Source organism: Lactuca serriola, chromosome 2, assembly GCF_051521515.1.
Source record: "Lactuca serriola cultivar US96UC23 chromosome 2, Lser_US96UC23_V15, whole genome shotgun sequence".
NCBI lineage: Eukaryota > Viridiplantae > Streptophyta > Magnoliopsida > Asterales > Asteraceae > Lactuca > Lactuca serriola.
This window is the reverse complement of record NC_136409.1, coordinates 172,520,363-172,538,343: the sequence shown is the minus strand read 5'-3', so window position 1 is coordinate 172,538,343 and position 17,981 is coordinate 172,520,363. Positions and strand designations below refer to the sequence as shown.

At 32.4% G+C, this 17,981-nt stretch overlaps 2 protein-coding genes across 2 annotated transcripts; one reads left to right on the top strand and one right to left on the bottom strand.

Annotated features, from left to right (window-relative positions):
- Window positions 1-750: 750 nt before the first annotated feature.
- On the bottom strand, window positions 751-7,684 carry LOC145087420 (glutamine--tRNA ligase-like). Its single transcript, XM_079025367.1, has 23 exons — window positions 7,363-7,684; window positions 6,723-6,914; window positions 5,832-5,882; window positions 5,597-5,668; window positions 5,398-5,497; window positions 5,185-5,280; window positions 5,042-5,103; window positions 4,854-4,955; window positions 4,680-4,775; window positions 4,426-4,578; window positions 4,162-4,308; window positions 3,877-3,963; window positions 3,583-3,780; window positions 3,419-3,517; window positions 2,983-3,114; window positions 2,757-2,893; window positions 2,570-2,669; window positions 2,078-2,173; window positions 1,896-1,996; window positions 1,560-1,665; window positions 1,367-1,456; window positions 1,144-1,273; window positions 751-1,073 (listed from the first exon to the last, which is right to left on the bottom strand). Exons 2-23 carry the CDS (start codon window positions 6,831-6,833, stop codon window positions 979-981), a joined length of 2,361 nt encoding a protein of 786 aa, XP_078881493.1. The 5' UTR covers window positions 6,834-6,914; window positions 7,363-7,684; the 3' UTR covers window positions 751-978.
- Window positions 7,685-10,476: 2,792 nt separating this feature from the next.
- On the top strand, window positions 10,477-11,954 carry LOC145089792 (protein FAR-RED IMPAIRED RESPONSE 1-like). Its single transcript, XM_079028187.1, has 3 exons — window positions 10,477-10,497; window positions 10,614-11,057; window positions 11,337-11,954. The coding sequence occupies exons 1-3, from the start codon at window positions 10,477-10,479 to the stop codon at window positions 11,952-11,954; spliced, it is 1,083 nt and encodes a 360-aa protein (XP_078884313.1).
- Window positions 11,955-17,981: the final 6,027 nt, after the last annotated feature.

The window sequence follows — 17,981 nt, the reverse complement described above, 5'->3', positions numbered from 1 at the left end:
CCAGGATCTTACCAATTCTTGAACTGGTCATGAAGGACCCCAACGGATTCTTGAGAAACATAACGAGGAAACTTCCTAACTCGAAGTGCTTCTAGGTAACCTACATTCCTTCACTTATGCAGCAGAAAACCTAAACAAAAACCTCGCATACTTGAACTGCTGATTCCTCTGACTCATTATACTGAATCCATCAAAACCGAACAGACCAATGATCCTCCGACGGAATACAGTTCTCCTGTAACCCTCCAAAAATCATAAAAACATAAGTTTACAAAACAACCATTAATCGTTAATGTTTACAAAAGATCTATTGTTCCAAAAGTACAGTCATATCAGAGTATTCCAAAAATCAGTATCATGAAGATCGAAAGATGTGCACGATCAAGGCTTACCTTTCCCACAACCTTCTGAAATATCTAAAATAATAAACTAAAACTGTAAATCAAAGATTAATGAGTTGCCCAAAATACCATCACAAAACATAACAAACAAACGTACTTTTTTCTAGTCTAAGATCCATGTTTTGTGTGATATAGTTTTTTAAGTCGACCATTTTGTATGTTTTATTTGGTTGTGTTGTTAAACTAAAGACGGGACAAATCATGTCGGATTCATTGACTTCAAGTTTTACCATTCAATTTATTCATAAAATGCAATTTGTTGATTTCTTGCAATGTTCTGGTTTTATGCTCTTTCGTCAAAAATAAGCTAGTTTATTAACTAGCTTATAAGCTAGTTTCCAAAATAATATGATCCAAAAAACTATGATTCAAAATGTTTATGAATCTTGCAAGTTCTTTACAGAGAGGCAGACCGATCACTATTACCGACTTTAGAGAACATAAACCAATCATCACTGCTAATTTAGTAAACAAGTAACAACTAACAAGACACCATTTTAAACATAAGCATCAAAAAGTTACATTAAAAAGATGATTAAAAAAACTATTTTTATAAATTTAGCTGTAACAAAGTCAACTACTTCCAGGCTTTTCCATAGCTGTCGCGCAATGTAACAGTCCGGTTAAAAATGAGCTTTTCCGGTGTCGAATCCTTATCAGCCACAAAATAACCTGATAATTTTCATCAAATTAATATTTATTCAATTTTTTTTAAAGTTTTATAATTTTTTATATAATTTACCAAGTCTTTCGAACTGAAATTTGTCGTCTACTTCTGCATGTTTGAGAGATGGTACAGCATATGCGCATGGTATCACCACTTTGGAATCCGGGTTTAAATCATCAAGCCACTTGTCAAGTTCTCCAGGATTCTGTATTTATTTAGTATATATATATAAAAAAAAAGGATTAAATGAAATTAATTGGTTGGAAAACTTTATAATAAGTAAATAAAAATGACGAACCTCAGAAAGAAAGAGTTTGTCAAAAAGTCTGACTTCCACTTTTAATGGATCAACTCCAGGAGAAGGCTCTGCAACCCAATGAAGAACACCCTGTGCATATAAATATAAATAAAATAAAAAGTTTATGAATAAAAACATCATTAAAGAAAGAAGAGAAGTTTATAAAAAATTAAAAATTAAAAAGCTTGCTTGCCTTTGGTTTTGTCTTTTTGTCTGGATCATATTCAACATGTACTTCAACAACAGTCTTTTTGTCTTCAGAAAGTATTACTTGAGTACACTTGATAGGGTATGCATATCTGAATGAAAAGATATTGTTTGATTAGTGTTTGGTATATGGTAATTGAAGAGGGAATGGAAAGCAGAATGAAAAATACATAGGAATGGAATGGAATGGAGCCATCCATATAATTTCATGTTGTTTCTAACAAATAACATGTTGGAATGGCTCATTCCACTCAACATGACAATGGAATGTACCAATTCATTCGTTTGTGATTCCATTCCATTATTATAGCAAGCAACAGACCTGAGTAGAACGGTCTTTCCAGGAGCAAGCCCATAATAGTCTTTTGAATCCTTCATTCGAAAGTCAGATTGCTCGATATAAACAACTTTCGAAAAGGGTACCTGTCAAGAAAAATAATAACAATATAATGCAGTCATACAACAAATTTTAAAACAGAATTATTAATAAAATAAAATGCCAACCTTGTAGTAAGAAGATGGATTATCCCCTGGTGCATCTGGCCATTTCTTTGCATCAAGTTCTGTTACTAAACTGCCCTCAAGATTTGTAATAACAACCTAAAAACATTAAAATTTATTACTATTGTAAAGAGTTTGTCGGGAATAATATTAACATAAATCACATTTTTGGTCCCCAAAAGTTTTCTCTAGCACTTTGAGGTTTTTATATTAACCTAAATTGCAAGATAACTTTTATTGAGTGACCAAAAATGTAAATTACAATGATATTGGAGTAAATTACATTTTTAGTTCCCAAGTATTATCCGATTTTTACAATTTTGGTAACCCTAAAGTTTTTCTTTTGCAACTTGGGTCCTTAATAACAAGTAAAATGACTATATTTTCGGATCATAATTGGAAAAATCGAGACCAAAAATGTCACAAGAAGCGAAATCGTAAGATAAAAGTTTTTGAGGGACCAAAAGTGTAATTTAGTGTAGATATGAAGAGTACCTTTAGTGGATGCAGGACGACCATTGTACGTGAAGCTGTTTTATTTAACTCTTCACGTACATGATACTCGAGGCGTTCCAAACGAATCATACTACCATCACTAATAAAGCAAACATGACCATAAATAAGTGCAATATGCTTATCTATTATTATAGTAAAAAAAAAAAAAAAAGTTAGAAATGACTACCTTCTTGTAATCCCAATTCCTCTAACAAAACCATTTATTGCAGTTGAAGTCACACCTCTGCGCCTCAATCCAGCTAGTGTCATTAAACGTGGGTCGTCCCATCCATCAACATAATTTTCAGTCACAAGCCGATTCAACTATAAAAAACACATGTCATGTCATTATATTATTCACTTTTATTTAAAAAAAAAAAAAAAAACATTCTTTGACTTTGACTTTGACTTACCTTGCGTTTTGACATTACTGTGTTGGTTATATTCAAACGTGAATATTCCCATACGTAAGGCTGGTAAAGGCTTAGGGCGTCTAGTAACCAGTAGTATGAAGCACGACGTGTCTCAAATTCAAGTGTGCAAAGCTACAACAAAAAAATATCAAATATTTTTCTATATTCTCACAAAATAAATCATTCTTTCTTTCAACCCTGAAAGCATGGTAAGTTCAGATTATTTTTTTTTACTTTTATCTTATCATCTCTACTGTTTTTCCCAATTGCAACTCGGTTTTCATGACAACTTAAAGGAAAATACTTTTTTTTTAATTTAAACTTATTAGTTATACTTGTATACTTAACTATTAGTATCCTTCCAATATATTACCGTTTTCTTTTTTAATTTTATCAGTATGTTTATATAAAAACACAAATACTAAAGAAAACATACTGAATGTGTGATATTTTCAAGAGAATCCACAATGCAATGTGCATAATCATAGCTTGGGTAAATACACCACTTGTCTCCCGCATGTGGATGAGGTGTAAACTGAAAAAAAAAATCAATTAATGCAAAAGAATATAAAAATATATACATATTTTTTTTATACTTACCTTGATTCGATATGCAATGAGGTCATACATATTAAAATTGTCACTCTGCATATCTTGTTTCATTCTAAGTGTAGCTTTTCCTTCTTCAATCAACCCACATTTCATATCATTAAAGAGTTTAAGTGATTCTGAAATGGGCCTATCCCTCCATGGACTATTCATCTTTTTTTCTCTGTACTCTTTTATTTCATCACCACTCTATTAATAATATAAAATATAAATATATAAATAGAATCAGTTCAAGCTTCTGTATATTGAAACAAATAAAATAAAATATTTAATTTAATAATAAACCTGATGATCCACATAGGCATGTCCCCTGCGAATGAGCTCCACTGCTAAATCATACAGTTGTTGAAAATAATCACTCGTGTATGTGATCTGAAAATTTTAAATTGCAGCAAAAAGGGAGACATGCTTTACTACTTTTATCAATCAATATATGCAATGTACTTTAGTGGTAACATATATATATATATATATATATATATATATATATATATATATATATATATATATAATCAGATTACTATTATGTACAAATAAAGTACATTGTTCATATTGGTAGTAAAATTTTACCTTGAAAGGTTTCCACCCCATCCATCCTACAATTTCTTCAATATGATCAATGTATTCTTTTTTCTCAGCTTCAGGATTTGTATCATCATACCTCAAGTAGCAGCCACCATCTCTCTCTTTTGCAAGACCAAAGTCAACAAACATAGCCTGCACATGCACATCATACTCTGTAACTTAAAACTTAAAACTTAAAACTTAAAAGCAAAGCAGGATCTATATATGTTTACTTTAATCTAATGACTTTTTGTAGAAATAGAAACGTACTTTTGCATGACCTATATGTAGGTACCCATTTGGTTCTGGTGGAAAACGGGTAAGAACTTTTCCTCCTGTTGTCTTTAAATGTTTCTCTAATAATGCTTTGGAATTGCATGCTCTGAGCACAGGTCTATCACTGAAAAATACTTCTGTATGCACCTGTCAGTTGTCACACACACAAACATAAACAAACATATTCAAACATGCCACCCAAAAAGACAATACAAATAAGCCATGAGTCAGTCAATCATAAAGGTAACCTTATAATTCTCCTCGGGTGAAGGGAATATTAAATAAGGATTCACTTCTTCTTCAGATGGTGCCTGTTGAGGAGCTTCTTCAGGGGTACTTTTGACCTGTAAAAATTTATATATCAGAAAGGCAAAAGCATTATGCTTTTTTAGCTGTATCGGTATATAATAATATGCAGTCACCTCTACTTTAACAGGCTTCTCTTTCTTCTTTTTTACAGGTTTCTCGTTATCTGCTGCAGTCTTTTCACCAAGTAAAGCATATAGCTTTGAATCTATAAGGTTCTGGGGAAAGATACTAATCAATTTATTTATAATAAAAAAAAAAAGATATGATAAAACAAGAAAAGTGAGTTATTTAACTTATTTACCTTAACAATCTTTGGATCTGCCCAAGGCTGCTTCTTTCTGACATGAGCAAACAGATCACCGACTGAAACCAATCATCAAATGACACATCAGACTCAAATTCGACAGTTGGAAATTAAGGAGATACAAGAAAACTGAAACTCACCATTTGTTCGATACCTTTGCTCCAATATTGCACTCTTTTTCTCTTCAAAGATTTCATCAACTGTTTTTTCTATATCTTCAAGAGAGACCTCGACCCCTGTTAGCAAAGAAGGGCTTCAATTATATTACTCCACAACAATAAAGGATCTCAGCAATATACATTGTTAAATTTTTACAACATAGAATGAAATGGGTAAACCAAAACATAACATACCAACTCCACAAGCTTCCTCAAATTTACTAATTTCAAGATCCTCTGAACCAGTGACTGTAAGAAATGCAAATGCAGCTTCTACCTGGGCAGGAGTCTTTATCTGCAATACCAACAGTATATATTTTACAACTTGTTTTACCATAAGAATTAAGCATATATATGAATATACTCATATGAAAAGAAATCAAGAACCCAAAACCTTGGAAGAAACAATGTATTCCAGCAGCTTGGGACGATGCACAAGGGCATTGGCAGGAAATTTTGTAGCAACCTGTTATGCACAAGCAATCATTGGTATGCTACTAAAAATTTCATATGCATAATATATAAATCTGGAGGCTTGTAGAAGTTGAATTTTAAACTACAGGTTAATGATATCAACATGTGCATATTCAAGATGGAAGACAAACAATATGTCAAAGAAAGAGTTTTACTGTATAAAGAAGATTGCCAGTAGACCGTTCGCATCCATCAGTAACAGCTGCCTACAGATACATCATTGAATATGAAACAAACTTATCAGAAATATGAAGCTGAGATCATTTCAAATAGAAAGTAAGAGAAGCTACTTTAAAAGTGTAACTACTCTCTAAGCACCTGAGAAAGAGATACAATTTAACTCTCACAATTGCCAAGTTCTATTTATATGCTTATAGTTTTCAATCCAAGAATGGATTGTTTGCCTAAATCATATTGTCTTCTTCATGTGATAACAGTGAATATGTGCATTTCTGAGCCTAACCAAGCCGAAATTTGCTAGCAGGGGTTTGGAATGAAGTTCAATGAAACAATGTTAAACTTATATGAACTTTAGCAGCTTATGTGTAGAAATGTTCGAAATCAGCTCAAGCCTAAATTGACAATGTTTTCTAGTCACTTGTAACCTTTATCATGAGCCTAAACAAAAATCAAAATGTAGTCAAATCTTTGTAAAAACAATCTATGAGCGTAAAACAAGTCAGAAAAACATGTTTTGTTCTCTTTTTGCTCAGTAAAGATGTTATTCTGTCAGGAACAATATAATGGGATAAATTTTCACTACAAAAAATGCATATCACTGTCAAGTTGTTTGCAATTTGTTTCAATTGGGAACTCGGAAGACAGAAGCATGTTCTTTTAATAAGCTCATCTCTATAACAATCAAAACTCCAGAAAGACTTGATGTAACTGTTAATAGGAACAGCTCGATTATGTGACATACAGCCTCAATCACAGATTCCCGAAGGAAACAATCAAAACTCCTTGACTAATCCCACGCATACACCAAAATAAGTTGTTCATGATGCAATTACATGCAGCCTTATGAGTATCAGTATCAGCCATACCTCGTTAATCACAGCGACAAGGTTCGTGGTGACTTTATTGTTGGCGATGGTGTTCTCTGCAGTGCGCTTATCTAATCCAATCTTCAAAAAAAGGTCAAGAGCTTCCACCATCTTTCTCCACCTCAATTGCTCCGAAAGCTGTAGATTCTTTCTAGAGATTGTGTATTGAAATAAACCCCTGTAATATAAACCCTGCCAAATGTAACGTTTTCAGTGATGAAATGATTTTAAGGGTTTTCACGTGACGAAACCCTAGAAGGGTATTTTCGGGATATGGAAATTTTTGCTTGATTCTCTCGGCTTAAGAGTTAAAAAGATAATTACATAAATCGCCCTTGTAGTTTATAAAAAGTCTATGTTTTAATGTGCATGATATTTCTGTTTTATCCGTATATGTTTAAAAAATTAATTACTCCATACAACAAACTAAACATCAGGTCTCACAAATTATTACAAAATAAACAACAGAAGAGGTTCAAATCAGCATAACATGTGGCTTTCGAATTAATTTTGCAAGAAAAAAAAACTCCACAAAAAGATTCCATATACAGATTCGAACAGTATGTAGCATTGTAAGGCTCAAATCAACAAAAGAGGTGGATTTCGAACAACATTTGCAAGGAAAAAAGCTTAATGTTACCTGATTCGGAGTCCGTCGTCGCTACCCTGCTGCTTCGGAGTGGAGGATCGAAGTCTGGTAGTGTGTCGTTGCTTGCTACCGCTAGTGAGTAGCGGTCGAGTTCACGAGATTGCCGACGAGGTTAAAAAAAGGGTCGTCGGCTGTAAGTCTCACTCTGTATGCGACGATGACAATGAAGAACGAAAGTCGTCGCTGGGGTCTACCGTTGTCCGCTGCCTTGCGCCGGTGAGTAGATGCCGCCGACAGCCGTCCGCCGGTGAGTAGACGTCGTCAAGCCGATAGGATCGTCGGCGATGGAAGCGACGATGCGTGTAAAGGGGAATTGGATACGATCATTCTTTGATGGATAGAAGCATACATTCTTAGGTTAGGTTAAAGTCACTTAGGGCAAAAATGTAATTATAATTATATATATATATATATATATATATATATATATATATATATATATATATATATATATATATATATATATATATAGAGAGAGAGAGAGAGAGAGAGAGAGAAAGAGGGGTAGGTTCAATTGAGAAAATAAAAAAGGTTAAGAATGAGGGAATCATTCTTAGCCAATCATTTATCTAACATGTTCAAATTAAAAAAAAAAAATGCGCGTCCATTTTTATTAAGGGTATCTTTGTAAATTAGCAACTTTTTTTATATAGAACTTACCTGTTCGTGTTATCGGGTTCCAATTTGATGATATATTTATATCATTTGAATCGGATATGAGGAATTCATTATCAATATTATTTTCTTTATATAACTCGTTAGCAATTATATGTTTTCATTCCATTAATCATGAAGTTTTGCATCTGTGTTTCAGTTTTCTACTTCTTTTTCAGCTTCCGATTTGATCAGGTATGTATATTGTTTGAATCGGATAGATCGGAGTTATTTATATAACTCGTTAGCAATTATACGTTTTCATTCAATTAATCGTGAAGTTTCGCATCTGTGTTTCAGTTTTCTACTTCGTTTTGAGTTTCCGGTTTGATCAGGTATGTATATCGTTTGAATCGGATAGATCGGAGTTCATTATCAAGATTATTGCTTTTTATAATTTATTTTGAATTACGCTTATTATATTCCTTTTGGAGTTGTTTCATCGGAGTTCATTATCAAGATTATCAAGTTTCGAATATGTATTGGAGTTATTTCATCGGATTTTTGTTAAGTAGTTTGAGATATTTATTTCATCAGTTATATCGTTGTAGTTTTTACGTTCTGTACTGAGAGAGATTGCTTAATTACATCATATGATCATATATGATTTAAGTTTCTTTCAGATATTTTGTACGTTGAGGTGAGATATATTCGAAATTAACCAGGTTTTCATCTTTACGGCTTTTTTTGTGAGATATATTCGATATATTCGATATTAAGATTGTTTTTGTTTATTTATATAGATCATTTGGTGTATTATGTCGAATTCTAGTGTTATTGATGGTGATTTGTATTCTTCTATGAGTGAGAGTGAAGAAGAAGATGTTGAGAACTCATTTTTTGAAGGTATTAGTTATTGAATTATTTTGTTGTTTTTAATTTTATTGATTATCATTTATTTACATATGAATATGTTAATATGAATAAATTGTTGTCTTATTCATATATGAATAACCGTGTGATAATTGTAATTTCGAATTTATTATTTTTTTCGTTTTATTCGTATATGAATAAGTTATGTTTTATTTACATATGAATATGTTAAAATGAATAAATTGTTGTCTTATTCATATATGAATAAACGTGTATTAATTGTAATTTCGAATTTATTATTTTTTTCGTTTTATTCATATATGAATAAGTTATGTTTTATTTTATATATTTTGAATCCTCATGAATTTTATGTATTCATATATGAATGTTTTATTCATATATGAATGTTTTTTGTTTTATTTATATGAGTTTTATGTATTCATATATATTATTGTTTTATTCATTCATTATTATTTTAGGTGGTGAATCTTCAAGTTCAGTACATGATAGCACAATATTTTGATGATATAATTGGAGAACATGTCTATAAGCCAGATGTACGTGTTCAACTTATTCCTTTTAAGGGTTTAATCTTCAAATCATTAAAGTTGGCTATCAAAATGTATTATGAGTATGCTGAAATTGGTGGTTTTGATGTTAGACTGAGCACACAGTCAAGGTTTGATAACAAGATTATAAAGAAGAAACATGTTATATGTAATCGTGGTGGTAAACAGAAAAAGAAATCTTGTGACACATTAGGTACAAGTGGTGTTAAGAGGAAACGAAATTCAAATTCAAGAGTTATTGGTTGTCAAGCAAAGATTATATTTGAATCTGTGTATGGAACTCCAGATTATAAAGTTTTTCAGTTTGATGAACTTCACAACCATCCACTTGAGAAGAGAAGCGATTTAAAAAAGGCGAGACAAATGTCATATTCAGAAAAAGATCTAGTTTATTGTGCGTGCTTCCACATCAAAAATAGGTCCAACTATGGCTCATAAGTTGAGGGCAAGTCTGAGAGGTGGGTATGAGTTTGTAAAGCCCAAAGTAGTTGACTATAAAAATTTAAGGAGAGATATCAACAGGGTTATTGGTTATAAAGATGCCCAAATGATAGTAAACACAATGAATGACCGTCGAGCTCACTATCCAAATTACTCATTTGAGTTTAATTGTCAAGATGATGTTTTGGACTGTATGTTTTGGGCTGATGAAATGGAGAAGGCATATTATGCTGAATTTGGTGATGTTATCTCGTTTGATGCGACTTTCCAAACAAACAAGTAAGTTATTTTATCTACTTTTGTTTATAGCTTATTCATATATGAATATTTTTATATTCACTTATTAATACATCAAAAATTGACTCTAATGAACATTTTTTTGTGTGTTAGATATCAAATGGTTTTTGTTCCGTTTACTGCTATTGACCATCATAAAAAATCGGTTACTATTGGATCTGGGTTGCTAAGCAATGAAAGCATTGAGTCTTACTCTTGGTTGCTTAAAGCATTTCTTAAAACTCATGGGAAAGAACCAACACTTGTTTTAACTGATTAAGATGCTGCAATAAAACAAGCTGTTGAGAATGTGTTTCGTAATTCAAAGCACCGATTATGTATGTGGCATATAATGAAAAAGTTGAAAAAAAAGGTATTATTTTAATATATTTCAAATATATTACTTATTAGTATATTCATTTATGAATATTGATTGTTATTTTACTTATTATTATTTATTCATTTATGAATATTTTTGTTTTAATACAGATATCAGATGATTTATTTACAAACACAGACTTTAGAAAAAGGTTTTCGAAGCTTGTTTGGGACATTAATATGAAACCTGATGTTTTTGAGGTGAAGTGGGGTTTGCTTATGAAGGAATTTAATCTTGAAGACACAAGATGGTTTAAAGACATGTTTACAATACGTGATTCATGGATACCTGGATATTTTAGTGATATTCCAATGTGTGGTTTGATGAAGACTACATCGAGATCAGAGAGTATGAATTCATTCTTTAATACATATTCAGAAAGTGGGAACTTACTTTTGAATTTCATGATGAATTACGACACTGCCATTCAAAAGCAAAGGAATACTCAACGAGAGCTTGATAGGGCATCAAAGAAAGCATCATATAAAATGCAAACACCTCGAGAAATAGAATTGCAAGCATCAAAGGCTTATACAAGTACATTATTTTTTGAGGTGCAAAAAGAAATATATAAAGCATGTTTTTTTTGTACGTACTCATATGTTGGTATTGAAGATGGTTGGGAAGTTTACATTGTGCAGCACAACAACAGTAAAAGTGATTTTAAAAATAAATTTAAGGTAATTTTACTTGTTTTATGAAAAATGTAATATTCATATATGAATATGATAATATTCATATATTAATATCAATATTCATATATGAATATATATGAGTGTTGATATGAGTATTCTTATATGAATGTAAATGTGTAAATTTTGTTTTTGTATCAGGTTGAAATAAAAGCTGAAGAGAAAGAAATAAATTGCAGTTGTGAACATTTTAAGTGTATGGGTGTTTTATGCAGACATGCTTTTACAATAATGATGAGATGTGGTGTTAAAAAAATTCCTAAAAGGTACATTTTGAAGAGATGGAGAAAGGATGTGATATCAAGAAATTATCGTTTTAGTTCTGTTCAATCCGATTCAGGTGATTGTGAGAATGTAAAGCTAGTCAATGATTCATATTATAGTTTTGAATCATGTTTGGATATTGTAAGAGATGACAAAAAGAGATTGACTTTGTTTGCTGAGAAACAAATGTTGTTGAAGGAATTTGAGAGTGATTATATTTCTTTTGGATCGAAAAGCAAGACAGATGGTGAAGTCGTATGCAAACTTTTGGGTGTTACTATTCCTATTCCAGAAGAGATTAATATTCATGTTCATGAAGTTCAAAGCAATAAAGGTTCTAGAATCAAGAAAAGAATTCCAAGTGCATGTGAAGTAGCATATGAAAATTCTAAAAAAGAACATAGAATGTGTTCAGGATGTGGAAAGCGAGTTCCACACAATTTATGTACTTGTCCAGAAAGAGTTGGAGCTGCTAAATCAGCAAAAGACAGTTAGGGATTTTTTTTTATTCATTTATGAATATATGCAGATAAAAACAATAAACAATAATATTCATGTATGAATAATACACATTTATATTGATATGGTAAATTGATATGTTGATATTTGTTTTTTAAATTACTATAAAATAAGTTATATTGATATTGTGAATTATTTATAAATGAATATAAATATGTGAAATTTGTTATACTAATAAATAAGTAATATTCATATATGAACTTTCTTTTATGTTAATATCTGAACTTTGTTATACTAACATATTACTTTGAACTTATTCATAAATGAATATATCATATTTGTATTCATTTATGAATAAATAAAAATAAATTTTGAAAATATTTGAATATAAAAAAATGACATAAATAAGCAAACTTGTTTCTACTAATAAGTTAGTTATATTCATATATGAAATTTTTTGGAAAGGGAACGTCCCTAACAAAAGGGTTTCCGGGCCAGCTTTCGCGCACCGACTAATCCCCCGCTGCAAACATGAGGCTTTGCCTCATGCCCTGGAGTCACTGCAGGCGAACCTCCATGGCCACAAGGGCTTAGTAGTGCCAGGATTTGAACATGGTTCAATAGGTTATCCACCATATCTTCCACATGCCTTACCAAGTCACCACAACCCAAGTGGTTCATATATGAACTTTGTTATACTGACATATTACTCCTAATTTAATCATAAATGAAGATATCATATTCGTATTCATTTATGAATAAACATAAATAAACTTTGAAAATATTTAAATATAAAAAACTGACAGAAATAAGCGAAGTTGTTTCTATTACATAATCATTTAACACAAGATGATAAAAGATGTTCATACGCATTTCACAAAATATTAAAACGATGTTCAACAATATTTAACAAACCATTTAAAACTTGTTTCGCAGAATCATCTTACATGTACTTCAAATCCATTCATCTTCAACACAAACTGTTCTATAGCATCACACTTCAACATTCTTTCATCTTCACAAGCAATCATTAATATTCTTTTAACCTTTTTTGAATTGTTTGCATAGCCTTGTATGCATGATCAGTACGCACTTTGAATTCAACTTTTTGATATTTTTCAGCAAGATCCAACACCTTAGCCTTCAACATGTTAATTTCAGAAGTTAGCATTACGTGTGCATATCTTTGCCTAAGCTTCTCTAAAGTAGTTTGTTGAACTGCACTTTCTTTATGAAGACCTAGTTTCCACTTTGAGAGTGGTTGTCCCATGTAGGTCTCCATATGTCTCATTGCAAAGACCCCACAATCAACTTTGCTTTTAACTGTTCTCCATGACATTTCAAGTCGTTGGGGTTTGATACTTTCTTTTGAGATTGCATTTGCTCTTGGATGGTTTATTTCTTTAAAGTATCTCACAAACAAATTTTTTTGATCATTAAATAAAATAAAAGTTAGATATGTAATAAATTGGTTCTTTTATGTTGTTGTGAACTGGGTACATACCAAAGGTTTCATTATTACTCCGTATTTCCCTTCATAATCCCCCTCAACTGCACTATTGTCTAGAATTTCAATTGACGGTTTCTTTAAGTTGAAGACAATCACAAAAATGTGAGCACTTTTAACAACTGGAAAGAATACCTGTTTTTATGTATATAATGGTAAGTATTTTGTTGATAAAATATATATAAAAAAACAACTTTAATTAACATACCATGTCAATATCTTTTATGTTCAAGATTTTTTTGTACCCATTGGTACTGTCATCAAACAATGTTGAAGTTAGATAAGCAGTCTGTAACCAATATAATCATATGTGAATTTCGATTGAATATATATAATTATGTTAAAGAATACATCATATTTGTATAATCATATGTGAATTTAAGTTGTAAAAAAATATAATATTCATAAATGAATACATCATATTGGTGTATTCATTTATGAATAAGGAAGGAATTAAGGTTAGAACATAAACTTACAAAAACTCTAACTTTCAAGAAGAGTTTGTATGGTGAATTTCCAAAATCCCTTTCCAGTTCTTGGTGGTTAAGTAAATCAGACCAAGTGTCTAAAACTTCTCCAAAAATCTCTGTGTAACGACCCATCTCCGGTATGATAATTCCATGGTATTTATTTTGAAGTTGCAAGAGGGACTCGGCGAGTTCATAGCCTGACTCGCCGAGTACGGACGGGATTTCGAGCACGTGTTAGCCGGCGACTCGGCGAGTCTGCCTGTCTGGAAGAAACCCTAAATCCCCGGGTTGCTCACTATTTAAGCCACCTTATAGCCCCCAATCTCGCCTCCTTCACCCTCAGAGAGCTGTGAGAAAACCCTAATTCGTTCTTGAGTGATTCAAGTGTTCTTGTGTGCATTTGTGAAGGCTTGAAGAAGGAGAAGAAGAAAGGAGCAAGGAGAAGAGGTGTAGAGCAAAGATTCAAGGGCAAATCAGAGTTCCTTGAGGTATTCTTCGGATTTCCTTCCCTTTTATGCTTTAAAACCCCATTAGAACTCTTTTAGATCTAATTTGATGCTTTTCTCAAGCCTTATGATGATATGGATGCCCTATTAGGTCGAGATATCCTTAGATCTGTTCAATTAGGAGTTGTAGAGCCCGGATCTATTGTCTTTTGTTGATACCTTTTATGAAAACCCTAGATCTAGCCTTCTCTTTATGATTTTGAGCTATTTTATCTTCATGGATGCATGTGGGCACGTAAAGATAGAATCTTTACGTGCTAATCGAGTTAAGGGAGTCCAGATCTATAAGTTTTATGCACTGGATTCAAGCAGAATCGAGTTTTGAGTTGTTGCATGCAAGCGACTCGGCGAATCTGATGAACGACTCGGCGAGTCGAGTCGAGAGACCCCGATTTTCCCTTTTCGAGTAATGTCGAGTAGGACCAGTGAGTGGTAGAGTGGACTCAGCGAGTTTGAGGTTAGACTCAGTAATGGAGGGACTCGGCGAGTTGTTCATACAACTCGGCGAGTCCAAGGCAATCTTCTTAGCTCAAAGAACAACTCGTCGAGTTGTTCATATGGCTCAGTGAGTCGGATGCAGATTGCCTAAGTTTTGATTCAAAAGGGAACTCGTCGAGTTGATGTCATACTCGACGAGTAGCAGCGAGTAGGGTCGAGAAGTGAGAATAAGGACTCGGCGAGTTGGCGGCCCAACTCGGCGAGTCAGGTCAACTGTGGGTTGACTTTGACCAGGAGAGTTGACTTTGACCAAGGGTAAAAGAGTCATTTTACCCCAGTGCAGTGTTTAGCATTGATTGAGTGTGTTTATGGACTTGTAGCCGGGGAGATACCGGAGCAGCAGCAGATAGCTTCCAGAGCCATACACACAGCAGCCAGTTCACGAGGTGAGTTTCCTTCCAGTAGGATTAGGGTCTAAGGCCACAATGCCGGCCCGTTCAGTTAGTAGTAGTTTCAGGACTTCGGTCCAATGCAGTAGTTAGTATGTTTGACGCCTTCGTGGCTCAAACAGGATATATGTGTTTATGCTCGTTGACATGTTATGCTATGTTTAGTCAGTTAGCTTCGGACTTCAGTTCGATGGAGGGGACAAGGTCCCAGTCAGTCAGCTTCGGACTTCGGTCCGATGGAGGGACAAGGTCCCAGTCAGTCAGCTTCGGACATCGGTCCGATGGAGGGGACAAGGTCCCAGTCAGTCAGCTTCGGACTTCGGTCCGATGGAGGGGGCAAGTCCCCAGTATGTGATTTATATGTTATTGTATGGTATGCGGTAGTTTGGGGGACCTCACTAAGCTTCGTGCTTACAGTTTCAGTTTTGGTTTCAGGTACTTCCGCAAGCAAAGGGAAGAGCTCGGGATGATGGCATCGCACACACCACAGCTTCAGTTTTCATCCTGGGAGTTGATTCAGTTTTTGATTTTGATATGATATAGATATGATACAGTTTTCCTCACAGTGTTTTTATTATGTTTGAGATACATCACGTATGGTTTTATGATATAATACTCAGATTATGGTTTTGATTATATTGAAAAATGAAATTTTTGGGTCGTATTTTAGGGTCGTTTCACTCTGTGTTTGCATATAGACTTTCCATAACTGCTCTTTCTGCTATCTGACCATATTTTGTCTGGACAACCACATCTTTGCAAATATATAATCAAAATGTCATAGATTATTATCTATATAATAATCATATATGAATATATATAAAATAAAGTTACTTACGATGTATTGCCTTGTAAGTTGAACAACCATTCACAGACAATACTCTCCTGATGTGTCAGTTTGGGTTTTGTGTCTGTTATTCTGCATTTGAAAGGTGATTTGAAAGCATCACCAAGCTTCTTCTCTCTTGGTTGATTCAGATCATGCTTTGATGGTCCTACTTCAGTAGGAATTGATACAGAGATTAGATTTGGATTAAGAACATTTTTCTTTGCTAATCTGATAACAACCTTCTGATGGTCGTCTTTGATTTGTCTCTTTGTAAGTGCTTTTTTTGGTGAAGATTCATTAGATTTTTTACTTGAAGTTTGATCTGAATCTTGACTGAGACCTAGACTAAAGCTTGGATGAGTATCTGCATGCCAGGAGATTTATGATATAAATAGTTGTAAGTTAATTATAATATTTGAGTTTATATTTTGAAATGTTTATCCAAATTGTTACCTCATTTATTTCCTTTTGTCTTGTCAGCTTTTTCTCCTTTCTTGTTTTGATTTTCTGACTTTTTCTTTCCTAAAAGATGAAGAAATGTGATTAAGTAATTCATATGTGAATAAATAATGTATTCATTTATGAATAAGTAATACATATCATTATTTATGAATAAGTAATACTATATTTTTTATTTATTCATATATTGTGTTATTCATTTATGAATAATAAAACTTACTATATTCATTTATTAGTGAATCAACTATTTACCTCTATCTTCTGCATTTCCTTTTTCAATTTCTGTTTGTTTTTCTTCACATCCATCTTTCGTGTTCTTAGCTTCCGTTCCTCCTTCATTTCTATCTTCAGAGTTTTCCTTGCCTGAAACATATACATCATATATGAATATTTTTTTATTTTTTATTCATTTATATAGTATATTATTCATTTATGAATAAACAATGTTATTAAAAAAATCAATATAAATATTGTAATATATTGTAAATCATTTATTTACCTGTATCATCTCCCTTTGTTTTTTCAACTTTTGTTCCTTGTTCATGTACACCTTCTGATTTTTCCTTTTCTGCAAGAGTATTAGTTTTACCTGTACTCATTGGTGACCCTGGTCAAAATTTAACAAACAAAATTGTTATTGTGTATTGATATTTTTATATATTTTTTTAAAATAAAATTAAGACAAAATTTACCTATATCAATATTATTGAAAATAATTTTCATTTCAGGGTGATTCCAGATTTCATCTTCTTGACTATTTAAACTTGAAACTCCAATTCCAAGGACATTGTCCACAATGTTGTCAACAACTTTATCCAACAAATTTTGATTTTTAGTTTGTTGAATAGTCTCTTCATGATTATTTGTTTCCTCAGCATGATCATCCTTTTCTTCTTCATCATTCTGATTTTCATTCCTCTTTGCATCTTTCTCTTTTACTCTAATTTCACCTTCTTTTTTATTCTTATCTGCATCATTCTTTATTCCTTCATTATCTGCTTCATTTGAATCAAGCAAATAATCTACTTCTGGTTGACTTGCACCATTATCAGTGTCTTCTTCACCATTTCCCTCTTTATCTTCATTTTCTGTTTGATCATTTGTTTTTTGACCTATTACTGGTGTCAAATTGATTCCTTCAACTCCAATTTCATTAATTGGAAAATTAAAAAGTGTTGTGCTTTCATTTTTTTCTTCAACAATCATATTTTTCATCTTTTCTTTGAAAATTCTAAAACTTTCCTTTTCAGGGAACTTTGTCATCGCATCATTAAGCTTTGAATTCAGCTTTTCCTTCATCCTCTCAAAAATATTAATCATTTTTGATATTTTTGATTCATATGCCTATGTAACAAAAAGAAGTATATGATTAGAATTTAATATAATAATTTAATGTAATCATATA